This window comes from Balaenoptera acutorostrata, chromosome 7, assembly GCF_949987535.1.
Source record: "Balaenoptera acutorostrata chromosome 7, mBalAcu1.1, whole genome shotgun sequence".
Lineage (NCBI taxonomy): Eukaryota > Metazoa > Chordata > Mammalia > Artiodactyla > Balaenopteridae > Balaenoptera > Balaenoptera acutorostrata.
The window spans coordinates 31286256-31303933 of NC_080070.1; the positions used below are offsets into that span (position 1 = coordinate 31286256).

Consider the following 17678-nt stretch of genomic DNA (forward strand, 5'->3'; position numbering starts at 1 on the left):
TTAAGGCACTAATAATCTAGTGATTTTATAAATGAGAGATAACGTAATAAGTTACTTCCAGGAAGAAAAAAGAGATTAAGATTGTTGAAAATATTGTTTGTCCATTTATCAAGTGTAAGCTGACATCATTTTCTGACTTAATATATGTTCATTACCGCTGACATAACATACTAATAAGCATGTCAGATGAAAGTCTACAACTAACTTCTTGTAGCCAATATAAAGTCTATTTCTAAAGTAGTGACACAATCAATCCTCTCTGCTGTACTGAATGTATATTTTATCCAGTCATGTATCATTTCAAAGATGCTTGGATAACTTCAAACAGAAGATGTTAGAAAACATCCTAGAGGTTTTTTTCCCTCTGCAATAAGATAAAATAAACAAGGCTCCACAACCTGCCCGCCTTTTCACTAAACTATTTTAGAATGACTGTGTTAAGGATTGTGTTTCGTCTTGAGTGACTTCAATTAGGAACGGTGCAAATCACAAACAACACCTGCTAGAACAGTCTATTATAATAGTCTTTGTAAATACACTTCAAGAGCAGGAAATCTAGTTTTGTCATTGCTGGTCTTGACACACTGTGAACCAAGCCTTTTTCTACAGCATTTCTGCCTCTAGAAAAGCAGTTTACAGTCCTACTACTAGTTACTTGACAAATATAAGTAATTTCTAGACTTATGTGTTTCTGAGGATAGTGTACATGTTTTGGAGACAGAACTAATCAATTCTTTCTAAGTCACATTTTGTTTACCTGTGAAATAAAAGTAAAGCCTATATGGCAGAATCACATGTTATAAGAAACAATGTATGTAAAGCAGAGCTTAGTGTAGTGCCTGACCCAGGCTAATTACTCATTAAATGAGAGCTTCTGTCATAATGATGATGATGATCATCATCATCATCAACATCATCTCCACTTTTTATGTCATGGAATTAATCTGATCAAATAAGGAGGAACAGGAAAGCTGCATGTCTGACCCTTTTCCTCTCTCCATCCCAGTTGTCTTAATAGGCTCATTATTAATGATCTTCCTAGGGAGTGATGGGAAAAATCATCAGAAACCTGAATGAACCTCAGCCTCTGGTCAAACAGAACCAGACTAGCCCGTGGGTGCTAGAACAATTCAATTAGGATTTTTAATATACTCTCTCCTTCTCTTCTCCCTTCCCTACTGGATTTTAAATGTCTGTTTGCACTGGGTAGATGCTTTCAGGTACAACAATATGGATAAACACTTCCATTGATGAGAAGGACTCCTATATAGCTTTTCCAGAAGAACATTGTCTATTGTGTGTTCTGTTTCATTTTTATAATACAATTAAACAGACGCATGGAGAAATCTGAGCCATGTAGCTAGGTAACATTCAAACAATGCATTTTTATTAGCTCACAGAATGAAATTTAGCAAGGATTTAAAAAATCTGAGAGAATTTATGCTCAAGTAGTAAACAGTATAAGGAAAGAGAAGAAAGAAAGGTTTTATAGCACTTCAAGTAAAAAGACCTGTTATTTTACCACAAGATCGATAGAAGTCATTGCATTTAGGCCCTATTCAGAGATACACAGTATTAGTGTCACTGTAGGTCATGACCTCAATGTACTTTCTTCCAGTCAGATCAACTTCAGATATCTGAGATCAAGGCAATGAGGGGAGTCCAGAAATCACACTACATGACAAAGTTTGAATGACTTAAGAAAGTCACCCCAGCAGAGAAAAGCCTAAGGAGGGACATGATATCTCTCTTCAAGTACAGCCCCGGAAAAGATGTGAAAAAGAAAACATATTCTGTTCAGTCTCTAAAACCTAATCTGGATAAACGGGTGATAGAGAAAGGTGTTCCATGTCAGCTCAATTTTTTAAAACTTGATAAAAACGTGAATTGTGCTGCCTTAAACTTCCAATTACACAGAATATTTTAAAAAGTTCATAGAAGGCCATATAAATATAGAGAATATATTAGAAAGAGGGGCTTTCAACTGGTAGAAGTTTGAGCCAGGTGATCTACAAGAAGTTTTTAGTTTCAAGATTCTATGATTCTAAGAATATAAAGAACTACTGTTTGAAAAATCTCACTTAAATGTCTATATCTGTGAACATGTTACTGAATTTATGTAAGTCTCATGGAATATGATGGCTTAAACAAATAACATGAAATCAAATGGGATTTGGATACCGCTGCAAATAAGTAAAAGTTAATTAGAACAAAGGGAGCAAAAGCACTAAGAAAATTGAGAGGTAATATTTAAACTGCTTTCTTATCATTGAAATGGGTCTTTCAAAATATAGAACACTTAAAGACATTTAATATATTTCAGTGTACTTATCTCTGAATCAACATATTCATATTAAAGAGCAAATATTATAATATTTTCAATGGTAATACTAAACTATTTATAAATTGATGTTTATTAAACATCAATTGATGTTATAAATTATTAAATGATGGCATCATTTAAAACTACAATGGATATAGGCAATCTTAAACCATTTGGAAAAAAGCAAATACCAATTATATTTTACCAACAGAAAAATTAAGAGAAAACCAACAGCTATAGAAACCAACTCAAAAGTTAGCTTACATGCATCCTAGCCATTCTTTCCTATTTACTAGGACAGGCCTCAAAGGAGGAAAGGAGGCCGTGATAGGAGAATAACCCTGTTCAAATATCCTTGTAATTTCATATGCTCCACAGTCTCTAACATGACTACAAGAATTGATGGTTGACTCTTGTTCTTTCCAACCCAGGCAAACAATCACTCATTTCAGAGCATTGAAAAGTTCCTCACACATCTTATACAGTGCAAACACAAATATATCTTTAAACTGCATCCAGGCTCTGTAGAGAGCCAGTGAGAAGAGCCAGGATTTAAAATTCCAGTTCTGCATAGAAATTATTCTCTCATACTTATATCTTTTCTTCATAGTGCCAAGCATATATTGTCTGGCACATAGGGATAGTCAATAAATTGAGTTAAATGAAATCTGGATTCTATGTTTATTTGCTAGGTTTTGCATATGACTGTGCATTTGTTTTTCTGTTTTTCTGGGCATCATATTTTTTTCTGTTAAACAGTAATGTTCCAGCATGTTCAACTGAATGCAACACCTGATGTACATCAATTTCATAGATTATTAATAAATACCAATGCTAAGAGATGGTGAGAGACAGTTACAGAGAACAATATTATAGAGAGGTAAAGTCATACGTCATGTATCACTGATTATTTAGGGTGCTCAAGTGTTAAGACCATAAAACAAGATTCAAATGTCATCTAATTCAATCTCTATTCCATCCTCCTGCTAGAATTGTTTCTCTAATTTCACAAATATGAATAGAATTTTTTTGCATTCAGAAAGACATTTTTAATTTACTTTCATTTATTCCAAGGATACTTATTGATCACTTATGAGGGTCAAAACACATGAGAAAAGTAAAAATACAAATATGAGGACAAATATAACTTATAAGTGAAGCGACTATTATTTGTATTACAATAATTACTTTCAAATTCATTCAGAGCAGAATTTATTAAGATTTAAAACGTGACAAGTGATTCCAGATTTTTGTTCAGTCAACATTCGACAGATATTTGAGTGCCAAAGGAATCTATGCACTGTGCCCAGAATACACTCTGCATTTTTCTGCCACTGAGACTGCTTATGCCAGGTAAGGAAACCCTCCTCTATGCCCCACCATGGCTGACATCACTAATTGGCCATGCCATCCATTACTGGTGACCCTAGACATGCCTGAAAATTCTTCTCATCAGTCACACAGGAAACATCTAAATTCTAATGGAGTTAGCATACAAGAAAAAAAATATACATATACACTTCCATAGCTCTTAGTATATGGGATAGTGAGTAATGTGCTAGCTAGACAATAGTCTATGTCTAATGGTTTTGCATTAGATTTGGAAATATTCTCTAAATGGCCATTTCTTATGCTGATTGTCTATAAAAGCCAAGGCCATAACATTTCCTGATGGCATAAATCTGGAAATTTTTGTTGAAGCTCAGAAGAATGGCCCAGGATAGATATGTATGGCTATGAGCCAACAGCACAGGGATGAGAGAAATAATACAGAAATGTAGAGGATTTCTTCAGAAGGTTAAGGAAGGTGAATAAGGATTTGGAGAACAGTTTTACAGAGGAATAAAATCAGCATGTCAAAACTCCAGACATTTATTTCATGTGTAATTTTTTAATGTACGTTGAGCTGAAGACTTTGCATCTGTGGGAATTTTATTTCTGTATGCAGATATTTGTGTGTAGCTGAGAGAGAAGTACCTAGAAAGTATTATGAGTGATATAAGTACCTAAAGTGGGTTGGACACTTAACTCTACAGTAAAAAGGAAAAAAAAAATCTGTATTCAGCATCCATGATCTACAAAGCAATGTTCTAGGCATTATTATAAAACCTGCAGGGGAGATTTCAACTAAAGTCTGAGGTTCTTTGAAGAGAGAACTTTTGTCAGCGGGCATATTAAGGCACCTTAAACACAACAAGGCTACAGGTAGAGCATTTTAGATCCATGGATTGTTTTTCTTAATTGGTTCCTAGGGATACTGCAAATAAACAGAATACAATATGAGCTTAGAAACAAATTATTAAAAATAAATTGCATGTGTAGCTCTTCAATAAAACAGATTTTTCTAAATCAACTAAAACAAAAGTGAACAAAAATTATAGACCCAATTAAAATATATTCTGGATTAAAAATTTTAAATCCATTTTTTAAAAGATTTCAGATTTCAATAGCAGGTCAGAACTTTGAAGCACGGTGTGAGTGGTATTTGGCTGATGTTTCTGTCTGGCTCCAATCTTTGGTAGAAGCCTAAGGTTCCTTTACTGGGATACCTGATCAGGATCATGAATTTTTGTTGAATATTCTCTGATATTCTCCTAGAAGAACTTCATATCCAAATTCAGACCTGTTTCTCAAACATGTTCTATTGCTTTTGGTTCCAGCTTCCTAATTTAACTAAAAGAATTTGCTTGATTTTTTTAAATAACAGTTCTAGCTATTTGAACTAAAACATGTTTCTAAAGGAGAGGCCGTATTTTGGTTTCCTTGCTCCCATTTTATTGAATAATTATTTAACTTATTTTCATTGATCATTCTTGACAATGGGAATGAAAATGTGCCAAAGCAAGAAGGACAGCCCATGCATGGTATGAAAAAATATCACTGCTATGTCTGTGGAGGTGGTGCCTGCCAGAAAGTATGGGCCCAATAAATCTAGACTCTTCCTTGCCCTATTATAAGTCAGATTATCTCCTTACACACACATTCATTCATTCATTCATTCATATTCTCCCTCCCTCTCCTTCCCTCCTTCCCTTTTTCTCTCTCCCCACATATATTTTGTTCAGCAAAAGTGGCATTACAGAGGGTTGATAAGACTGTCTTTCCTATTTATCTGACTTGGAATAAACCTGCATCATCTAACTAATCTCACTTCAAACCAAGATTTCGAAATGTCATGGCAGGTCTCTTGATCTTGACACTAAGAGACATTTAAGTTTCCATGAGATTACATTTATCAGGACTTTTATGATTGAATCATAACTTTTGACCAAAAGTTTCCTTCTTTTACCAAAGTTAATAACCAGAAATCCTGTAACCACAGCTAATCAGACAGCATCCTCCAAGGCAGGAAGTGAATTTCAATTCCTGGCCATAGGAATCTTCAATCAACCTTTCCCAAGACCCTTCTCTTTACACCTAGACCTCATGGGAAAAGGTTCATTACATACTTCCCTATATTTACCAGGAAAGACTATGAAGTCATTTTGGACAAGCTAGCAACCATGAAAAGCCAATTAAAAAGCTCAACATCAAATCAGCCATTCTGTGGATTTTTACACAAAACTTCCCTTATGCTCAATTATAATCTAAGAATGCACTAGTAATTTGTTTTCTATCTTTAGGTCCTCCACAGTTGAAATCCCTAACAAGTGATTAAAAATTTTCCTCTTTGAAAAGTAAATCCTTTTGAATCAATTTTCTGCTTATATAGAAAAAAAAAAAAAAAAGAGGAAAAAGAGAAAAAAAATATACTCTAAGAAAATTCTGGTGTCGTGAGATTTAGATTGACTTTACACTGGGTGCTGTCTTGGCTTCTCGTAAGCTCTTCCTTAACTCGCAGACCCCGATCTAAGACCCCATATTCCTTATGTTCATTATGATCAGTTGGCCAGTTAGCTTCTGCCCCCACTGAGGAAAGCTCAGCCCACCTATGCCTGACAGTTTAGGAAATCAGTAAGTTTAAAAGCTCACAATCCCAAACTCCCAAAAGGAAGCAGTTGTATCAACTTTATTCTAGTTGCTCTGCAGAACAGTATTACTAATATCCATTATCCACAACACCTTGTTCCTTGGCACAAGATAGGATAGGGCTTTTGCAAAATAGAATCCGTTTATCACCTACACTGAAGATTACTGAGTTCTATCTATCTTCCTACATATATATTCATTAGGTAATATTAAAAACTAGCACTTTTGCTACTTCGTCTAGATCATTGTTTTGGTTTTGGTTTTGGTTTTTTTTCATCTCCAGCTCTAGTTTTTATTGTCCGCTCACAGGTCTCTCTTAATGCAAATTCCACAGCCCAAACCCCAGCCAGAAGGAATGACAAATAATTAAGGACAAAAGATGAAAATAATAATTCACATGAGACTATATGATGAACTTTGCATACTTATGAATATATGCCAACTATTTGTTAGCAAGGAAATGGAATAAAGCTCTTCAGACCAATGAAAAGTTAGTTTTCTCTTAAGAAAGAAAGGTGGAATATGTATATAATGCATAAGGGATGTCGAGTACTTGCCATAGGAAGCCAGTACAATAAACAAGTACCAAAGTGCCATTTTTCAGTGTTCCCTTATTTACAGACAAATTACAAAATTATATAGAAATTAAACCCACTTGCATATTAGAAATGCACTTCAATTCACCCATGGATCCAAGAGTCATTGTTTTAAACAGTGTATTTTAACCTCCTTTCAAAATATTACCAGCTCAAGGTCAAAAATATTCCCAGATTAGAATATTAGAGCTATCCTCAACATAACATTCTTCCAGATCACTGGAAATTTTAAGAATCACTGGTTCTTAAAATTTTATGAGAGAAGTGAAAATGCAGTTTTCATGGTTCCCTCCTCCAGACATTATTTCAATTGTTTTAGGTGAGTGCTAAGGATCTACATTTTTGTAAGTGTCCCAGGTGGTCCTAATTCTGATGGTCTTCCATCCACACTAAGAATCATCACCCAGAATTTTCTAAACTCTACAAATGAATCTTGTAATACAGAAACTATATCCCATCCCTACCATGCTCGCAACTCTCTAGTGTCTCCCTATTATGTCTCAAATGAAACCAAAGATCTTTTCTATGGTCCGCAATGTCCTACATCATCTCATCCCAACAACCTTTCAGACAGTATTTGCTCCTAAGCCCCTCCCCTGCTTTACTTCAATTACAGTGGCCTTAGGGAGAATACACCTTGCGGTCTTGGTACTTCTTTTCTCTCTTCTTCTAAACTCTTCATCCAGATATTCACAGGACTCCCTTCATCCCTTCAGAAAGCCATCAGCTCAAATATTCCCCTAGGAAAGGCTTGGTCTGTCCCCTATGCAAAATAGCACACTTTTTCTTACCCTGACTTATTTTATTAATAGCACCCATCACTGCCTGGAATTACATATCTGTGTTCACTTTCTGCCTCTCCTACTAGAATACACAGTTCTTAAGGTCTGGAAGTTGGCAGTTATGCTTACTGCCGTGGTCAGTGACAGGTAGTAAGTGATCAACAAAAGTCTGTTAAATGGAATTGAACGCGATGAGTCACATTTTGATTTCCTGAGAGCATAAGTTACTGGTAAGACTTTGGGTTTCCCAAAGCACTATTACTGGTATTCTTAAAAGTGAGGAAAGTGAGGAAGATGCAAGAATCAGGCCCACATAAGAGCAAAAAAGACAAGACCTTCTACTTTTAGAACAAAACCTTCCCATTCTATTTGACATTATTTCAACTGTCTTCCTACTCTTACATTATTTTTTTCTCATTATTAACTTCTGATAACTCACTCCCTATTCTCTGCACACTTTTTATGATTATGATCTTCTTTACATAACAGACTTGTCAAAACTTCCAATGCAAAATGGATTGCACCATGCCAGGATATGTATCTACATGTATATTTACATTTTGTAAAACTGCCTTTTAATCGCTTAGAATGAAAACTTCTTCCTGAACAGAGAATACATTTATCTCATGTGTCATTTACAGACAATAGTTCTCTATTTTTAAACAATTCCATTCTATGCATAAATGAGTGCACCTGAATAAAGGAAAAAAGTGCCAATTTGTGTTTACTGGGTAAGAAAGAGAACACCTTTCTAGTGACTGTCACCCAGGTATCTTTTTGACCCATGTGTCGCTTGGGCTACTCATATTTAGATAGGGGACTGAACTTGAAAGATAAGGCAGTATATTTCTGTGCAGATTCACTTACATTATAACATATCTCCATATGCTTCCCAGAGGTACCTGCAATTTACCCAGCCTTCACCAGAAAGCAAACTGATTAAGGAAATAGCCATCGACAGCCATTAATTCTAACCTTTGCAGAGAAGAATGAGTTACAGCGCTCCCTAGTTAAAAGAGAAAAATAAAAAGGATGGATTGTAGTACATTCAAAGACAAAGTGTTCAAATAAAAAAAAAAACTTGAAATTTGTTAACATTGAACAAAGCATGTGATTAGATGAGTCGATTCTTGCTAATGTTGAGATGACACTGGTCCATGGCTAAGGAGCTCTCCATGGTGTGCATGTATCATCTCACAGCATGATCGGCAACACAGTAACCAGGTAATAAGTCTCCAAAAGATATAGACCCAAACCTCAAAAGCCTTTCAATGTAGTTAGGCAGGCAAGAAGTAAAACCGTAAATTATATAAAAAATAGCACTTACTAATGTCAAGTGTAATTCCAACTATAGAAGATGTAGGCTTGGAAGGTTGAGAAGGCTTCATGGACAAGGTCAGTGTAAAGGCTGGCTTTCAAAGGAGAAAACTAAAGGGCAAAAAAATCCAATGGAATCTACTAATGCATGGAGATATGCAAATGTACACAGAAATGTAGAGATGGTGTTTCACCCTGGGTTTCTTTTCAATACCAGATCATATCCCACACCGTCAAATCTAGCTGCTGAAGTTAGTGGGAGAACAATGCCTATTTCTATATATATACTCACGCTCGGAAAACAATATAAGACATATGGAGAGTAGGGAAAAAAAAGAGTGAAATAATTCTTACAGCTCTGCAGGAAGAATCATACCTCCTTTTCAGGGAAAGTTCTTTTCACCTTTCCCCTTCTTTCAATGAAAGAGAAGTTAAATTGTACAGTTTTTAACAATCTACAGGCCAACTCCTTTATAGATAATTCAGACAAAATAACTGATTTATTTTCTTCTCCATCAGGCCAGGTAAAATTTCACCATTAAGTAGTTTTCCCCCAAATGGCCTAAGAGTTCACCAGATGAGAAACACAGGATTGCGTTATATCAACTGGGCACCTCATGATAAACTCCAGTACTGTATGAATAAATGCAGAGCTAGCAGTGATACTGAGGGATGTGGAAAGAGTGAGTCACAGAGAGTAGAACTAGGAGAGAAATGCATTAAAATAATAGAATAAAGAACATATTTATTCCTTTCTTAACCCTGAGCGCCCGCAGTAACCCCCAGCTAATTATTACTGCACATTTCTAGATAATGTTTTAAGGTCTTCAGGGGAAAAAAAGAGTAAAAAATTGCAATTTCAAAAAGTACTACTGATATTTAATTGTGTAACTATGAGCAGGCCAAAAACAATCGTGTATGTGTAAAATGATGGATTTTAAATAGACAACAGCTAAGTTTCCTTCCACCAGGAATTCAGAAATTAGGGAATAAGAAATTTGAACTTCATTAACTCATTTTCAAAGATGAGTATAATTGGGAGGAAAGTTTAGACAAATATAAAATACATGATATCAGAATTAAGTGAAGTAATTATACAAATAAAATATATATAAGACCAAGTCTATCTGTACTCTAAAGGGAAATCCTGAAAAGAAAAAAAAAATCCTAACAGACCCACTGAAAATTAGAAACCAGTCCCTTTTCTAGGATGCCGTGCCAAGAGAACACATCTCATCTCTTCCTGACATACCTCTGTCTTCCAACCAAGCAAATGCTTATAGAAAAAGACATAGAACGCTGGGTGAATACACACTTTCAAAAAATACATACGTCACGTCAAATATTATCTCTAATTCAAATGGTGACTAAAACAAAATGAAGACACTTAAGATTTGGTTCCCTGTAATGCTAAAACAGGAATACATATCACATTTTCTAAATCTCTTTAAAAGTTCATTTTCAGCTCTCATCAATTAACACGCTCTATAAAGAACTTTGTAAAAAATGTGGTATAGTATGTCAAAATAAAAATGGATGTTACTCATAGTATGGCTCTTCACCCAAAAGATAAATTTTGGTCCCCCCGCCACCCCCCAGCCCGGCACCTTGTGAAGATGTATTTGATTAACACGTTAGCAATATTCATGCATAGATGCTGGCACAGGAGAAACTATAATTCCACCCACTTTCAGTATTGCTGGGTAAACCAGAAGTCTCTACATAAATGATTCCACAAGATACACTCCCAACATTTCCTAAAGCTATGTAGTCAGAATAGTGACGAATAGAAGGAAGATATTTCAAAGTTTCTTCTTCTTTTTAATAATATATACTTTATAACAAGCACTATATAAAATATATAACATATACAACACAGTTAATATATGTATATGTTGTATGGGATATATAGCATATTTGTATGTTATATGAAATAGAACACATATGACATACATATGACATATTTTATATAAATATATAATCCCCCTACAATTATGCCATTCTAAAAAGAGGAATTTTCCTCATACATTGTTAGGAAAATTACAATAAAAGTATTGTGCTTTTTTGTTTCTTAAAATAGCAATTTATGAATTATATTAAAATTAAAATATTATAGATTTAGTTTTGATAGTCTTATAAATAGACAACTACACTAAGTTTTCTAGGAGCATAGTTGTAATTCTACCATATTTGTTTCTGATGAATGTACACTATAAATGAAATTTTTGTTTTCCCAGGTTTGCAGGGAAACCAAGAATGCAGGTATTGCCTAAAATAATAGCTCCCCAAATATTTAATGTGCCACCTGGTACCTCTTCTAATTCACAAGTCATGAGCCTAAGGTTCAATGGTAAACTGAAGCTAAATATATGTTTGTAAAATCGTTTTTGAATACGGGTGAACATTTGGAAATTTCCTAAATTTGACACCATTTAAGTACTACCACCTAAATGAAAAATAACAACAGGATGTTACTGCCCAGAGGTCATTAAGACAAAAGAGGAGTTCCAGGTTCTTATTCTCCCAAGGCAGTTTAAGGTAGTAACTAGAGGTTACATTGCAGAAAAGAGGGAGGCGGGGAGTAAAAGGGTCATCAGGGCCCAGTGCAGGTCAACAAGTATGCTCAGAAAGAAAGGATTGAATGGAGGAAGAAATATACAGGGCCACCCAATTTAAACATTGTTTTAAAAAAACCCTTCTGACATTCTTTCATTGATTTTTAAAATTGTGCTCTTGATGTTTCATACTTTAATTAATAGGAAATGGGTAGGCTTCAAATTATATTTTAAAGCATTCACTTTACTAGCAAATCAAATAATTACTTATGTAATGAGCATGGTTAAAATATGGAATAATGATATATTTGCTATTTCAGGGAGCACAGAAATGATTAGATGAATACACAGTAGACCCACTCATTTCTTCAGACCGAAAAACCAACTGAATATTGTCTAAAATGACCTGAGAGGTAGCAGGTAATTCTGCCAGTCCTGAACTACAAAATTCTTGGCTCTTTCTTTTCACGTAGATAATGTTTATATGAGCTGGAACTTTCAAAAACCACTGTCTACGATTGCATTTTCACTTCTATTATCATTAATTGATGAATATTAGCTCCACTGAAAATAACAGCCACATAAAAAAAGTTCATTGACTGTAATGGGAAATTCCTGGTCATCTATCAGACACGGATTGATTTTAGCTTCAACTACTGAGTATTTTCCAAAAAGTTTGTATCTTACACTTCATCGTATAAGACTACAGTGTAAAAAATAAATTCAAGCAATGGCTTTTGTTAATACTTTCTATTCTTAAATAAAGCTGTTGAGTCACAATGCAACCAAAGTTAAGACACCAAAAAGGCAGGATTTTTTTAAAAAATCTATTTTTTTAGAAAAGTATAATACATTTAAAATAATTTTGATGAGAAACAGAAGACATTTTTTGAGAAAACTTTGCTATATTATAAAGCATATGTTTTGTTAAATGTTCGTATATATTCTCCAATAAATGGGTTGTATCTTGATTGCAACAACATTTCTACATCTTTAAAGCATGACTGCTATATTACCAGGATCATTAATTACCTTAATTTCCTGAAAATTAAAATTTTCATCTATAGTGGAACTTAAGTCTTAGAAGTAACTCCCATTTTGCTTCCAAGTTCTGAGAAGGTGTGTGTATTTAATTTTTCTTACATACTAACATTCAGAACACGTGAACTAAAACCATTTCATAGATTTTACTCAGGTATCGTGATTTAGTTTCTTAATTCATTTCAAAAAGTAGATGCTTCTAAGCATTTTATTTATATAATAAAAATTGTCATCAGTGGTTAACAATTCCTCATCTTTTCTTAAAAACAAAAATAAATTTCAAAATAAAATAAAAATTTGAAAGTCATTTCAGAAAACAAGTTTTAAAATAATACTAACTTCTCAAGTCTAGAATAGAAATTTCTAGCCAGATGAAATTAGCATCTCATCAACATTCATTATAATAATGCTTAAATTCAATCAGATACAGGGTATATAGTATTAAAGTGACTTACTGATACTGCATGAAAAACACTGTCACAGACACCTAATTTTTTAAAATATATTTCCTTTTAATACTTCTTCTTTCATTTCCTCTTAACATAGAGTCCTCTTTTTATTCATAGGTACTTCTAATTTGAAGTCCTGATAGTGATTTACACTATCCAACTGTCCTTAATAAAGACTTCAAATGACATAAAGACAACAAGACACAAACCTCTTGGTTACAACTAAGCACCTGCACTGCTAAGGTATTCTGCATCTTCTTCAAAATGTGTCACAAAATTACCAACAGGATAAAAGGGAAATACAAGCAGTAGGTTATAGAATTTTCACTGATTCATTTTTGAAAATCCACCAGTAGGCCTTCAAAAATATGTGAAACTAAATCAAAATCATAAGTCATTATATTTTACTTTAACATAATTTCTTGACTTAGCCCAAAATTCTTCACATATAAAATATTCCATTAGTTAGCCATAGGGCAACATGAGAATTCTGTTCAACACAATATGTCTAATAAAATTAAGTTGACTTTAACCACATTGTCATTTAAAGAAGGCAATTAAATTAGGCTGAAACACAAAATTTTAAAAGCAGCCTTGGGAATAACTTTTTTTCTTACAGCCATTACCAAATCCTATTGAACTGATTAACTATGCAAGAAAAGCAGCATAAAGCTGAAGAAAGGGCAGTAACATCACTACTTGGCTTATCTAAGAACTCATAAAAGTAAAAGGCTCTTACCATTCTATTTTACTATATACTCTAATATATAAATGCTGCTACTTTTCTGCAGTTTTAACATTATTAATAATGTCATATCTTTCTTCAATCATCTAAAAATCTTAATTCTAGCTTAAATTTTATTTTAAAGAACAATATTAATTCAGAATATGTCCCTTTGGTGGCAAAACACCATTACCACCAAATAAAATAATGAAGAAAAGAATTCTAAAAGGAAATTAGGGCCCAAAATTCTCTAATGCAGCCAGCCCTTGGTGACCATCAATCTCATCAGATACTGCTCTGCCCTCTATGTGTATTTAATGAATATGGGCCCATTGCCTGATGGGATCTGTAGTTTCTTAAAAAAACGTGTGGATAAGAGTCATTTGCTTCTTTATTTGAAACTATGAACGTAGAAACAAATATGTTGCAAATATCATTCCACTGCATTTTGTAGAGTTGATCAGTTTCAGCCCTGATATTCTAAAACACTGCATAACTTATCAGCCATAATGAAAATGCATATATATGAATATGTGCATACATATTACAAAATCCTTTGATAATATCTATAATCTATGTCTTAAAATGCTGTAAAATGAGAATTATGGTTCTTAGAGGGAAAATGCATGCCAGAAGTATTCATATGAAAATAATACTTCAAATATACATGGAAACTTTTCAGTTCAATACACTGAAGCACTTTCTAGGCATTTCAATATACAGTGTGTACTTTCATACCTTTACTTGGACACAAATTTTGCGTTTTTCATTGTCATTATATTTTCATGTATTCATACATATAATATTGATGATCTTTATATTCAAGAATTCCTAAATTTTTTTGTGTATTTATCACTTTCAGGCATCAATACTCAACACTGGCCAGCAACTCCCTAAATACTTCAATCACTATATCATACTCATTTCATAGATCAAAAGAGTTCTTCAAAACCATTTAGATAATATTTTCCTGAACCCATTTAAGAAAGAGAAAGATTATTTGCTCTGAATATATATATAACTTCAAGGGGTGCACAACCATCACATACATATTCCACCTCCACCCCATTTCCCTTGATGGCACCTACCCTAGTGTTGTCATGGTGACGATGGTGTACCAGAAGGCAGCAGGGATGCTGGTGAACTTGCTGGCGGAAGACCCCTTCTCTGCGTAGAACATAACCGTAGCGAAGATGATGATAGCCATGGTGAGCGAGAAGAGCAAGAAGCCCAATTCAGAGGCACAACTCTTCAGTGTGTACCCCAGGATGCGCAGGCCTTGAGAGTGGCGGGAAAACTTAAAGATCCGGAAGACCCGGAAGACGCGGAGTGTGACAAAGGCTCCACTGACATCCTCATTGTCTGTCATCACCAGCCCAATGTAATAAGGCAGGATGGCCACCACGTCGATGATACTCATGACGCTACGCACAAAACGGTAACGACTAGGAGCTGCTGCCAGGCGAAGCAAGTACTCAACGGTGAAGATCATGACGCAGGCTGTATCCAAGCAAAAGAAGGCCACGGCGTACCGCTCCCCACAGGGCAGTTCTTTAATGTGACCTGGGCTAGACCCACATGGCACTGTTTCTACCACATTAGCGATGACTGAGACGGCAATGAAGAACCCGGTAACATAGTAGAACACCAGGGCCATTGTGCTGGTGTGAGGGTTCTCAAAAGCCCGCCAGACCCTCTGCCGAGCCGTCATAGTGGGCAGCGCGCTCTCGCCATTGTTGTCGGTATCAGCATCGTCCTGAAGACGCTCCGCGTTCTCTCGCCGGCGATCCTTGTACTCCTCGTAACAGCAGTCGCCAATAATTTCTGGGATGAGGCCAAAGAAGGCTAATTCTTCATCATAAGCGGAGATGCACTCATGGCGAGGGTAGTGGAGTTTCCCAGTGCGGTAGAAATTCAGGATGTGGCGGAAGATATCTGGGTCACGGTCAAAAAAATACTGCTGAGTCTCTGGATGGTAGAAAAAGTCCCTCTCCGAACTGCCCAGCAGAGTGTCTGGGTACCGTTCCAGGGTGTCCTGCCATGTCTGGAAACGAGTGCCACTCACATTCAGCACAATTAGAGCATCCTGAGTCCTTTTCCTCTCCTGCCTCGGGGGAGCTGGCATGGGCCCCGAGGCCACAGGCATCCAGCCAATGGCCGCTGCCCTTGCAAAGGGCAGCCACGCTGCTACCCCCGCCGCCATGGTTCCTTCAAGTGCAGGCCAGAAGGGCAATGGAGTCTCTACAATGGCTACTCAGAGTAGCCACAATCACCCACTTCCCCCCGTCAAACAATACTACTGAGAAACGTGGTCCAGAGGTATCAGCCTTATTCCAAGGTAGGTCTCCTGGTGAAGTCACAGTTCTCAGAAGGGCAAGTTGCCCTGAAAGACAAGGTATTTGGAGTAACGGGGGGGGGGGGGGGGAATACAATGTCCTAACAATCACACCCCACAAAACCTAACCAAACCTCTTCCCGCAGTCGGACCAGGCTAGCCCTGGCACAAATAAGTACACAGGTGACTTTAGATGCCGCAATTTCTTCAAACAGGTGTCTTTGATTTCTCCCTTAACACAGTCTGGAGTATGTGTCGTGTAGGATAGAGGAGACGAAGGACAGACACTCAGTGGTATTCTTTTGAAGAATTAGGGAACCCTTCCACCTTCCCTTTCAGCTCTTTCAAACCTTCCCTTTCCAAGTGGCCCTTCCCGCCAAAGGAATCTCAAGAAGGAGACCTGTTGTTGTAGCTTCCGAGGTGCGGTCACAGCCGCTGCCCCACGTCTCTTTGGGAGTCCGGTCGCCACCTCTACTCCTCGGGACGTATTTGCAGAGACGGAAGTGCTGTGCGTTGGACGCGGCTAGAGGGCATTAATATAGATCCTCCCCACCACGTCTACGAGCACCCGCCGTGTCTGCCAAAAGCATTCGCCCAATTTCCCCTTCACTCTCTTGTCAAGTTCACCTCAGGTGCTGTGTGACAGTTACAGAGCCCGGGAGCTGGCCGCCGCCACTGCAGCCGCGGCAGCAACATCTGCTTCCGCGCAGAACGCGCCTCGGCCGCGGTACATACCTGGCGAAGTGCGCGCCGGGGCTGAGTTGCGGAGACTTTCTCCTCGCGGTGCACCCGGAACGGGAAAAGCTGAGAAAGCAGCTCGCGAGCAGCCGAATCCGATGCGCCGAGGAAGCATAAATAAAGCTCAAGCGAGCTCTTCTTCCCCTTCCCCCATTCCTCCGTGCCTCCCTCCTCCTTTTCACCTTCCAAAAGCCAGGCGCAGGCGAGCCGAGCAGCAGCAACAAGTTCAAAAGGTGCGGGGGAGTCGAGAACGGAGGGGACTAGCTCCTGCCAACTTACTGCGCCGCGGCGGTTGCCGGGGCCAGAGCGGCGCGGTGCGGTGCGGCGGGGCTGCGGGGCTGCGGGGCGGCCGAGCGGGCGGCGGCGGCGGCGGCGGCGGCGGCGGCGGCGGCGGCGGCGGCGCGGCGGGGCCCGGGCCGGCGCGGGCAAACGCCGGAGCGCGGAGGCAAGAGGCGCTCGGCAGCGCGGGGGCGTGGGAGGGCTGCTCGCTGCTTCCCCGCCAGTGGGTGGTCCTGCATCTCCCCGGGCTCCCCGCTCCGCTCTTGCTCGTGCGATCAATAAATAAGGAGAAAATAAATAAATAACCGCGCGCACGCCCCGCCGCGCAGGTTATGCAAGGCGTCTCCTGCCTTTCCCTCGACTTGACCTTTCTCCGCCCCCGCCCCCTCGGGCTCCTCTCGCTCCACCCCAGCCACGCACCAGCCCCGGCGCAAAATGTCAGCGAGGGAGAGCATCCAGGTGGATCTGCTGGGGAGGAGTGCGAGCCTCGTTGAACAAAGGGAAGCTTCACGCGCTCGGCTGCGGTGGTTTGGTGGAGGAGAAGAGGAAGGGGACCGATGCCTTGCTTCT

The 17678-nt window shown here is 37.8% G+C and overlaps 1 protein-coding gene across 1 annotated transcript in view; it reads right to left on the minus strand.

The window, feature by feature from the left end:
* KCND2 (potassium voltage-gated channel subfamily D member 2) overlaps window positions 1-16913 on the minus strand; it is a 490117-nt gene extending 473204 nt beyond the window's left edge. The window contains exons 1-2 of the mRNA XM_007177260.3: window positions 16827-16913; window positions 14845-16139 (exon numbers count right to left, since the gene is read on the minus strand). Coding sequence (XP_007177322.1) covers window positions 14845-15959 — 1115 coding nt within the window. The 5' untranslated portion in view covers window positions 15960-16139; window positions 16827-16913. The remainder of the gene's footprint in view (window positions 1-14844; window positions 16140-16826) is intronic.
* Window positions 16914-17678: the final 765 nt, after the last annotated feature.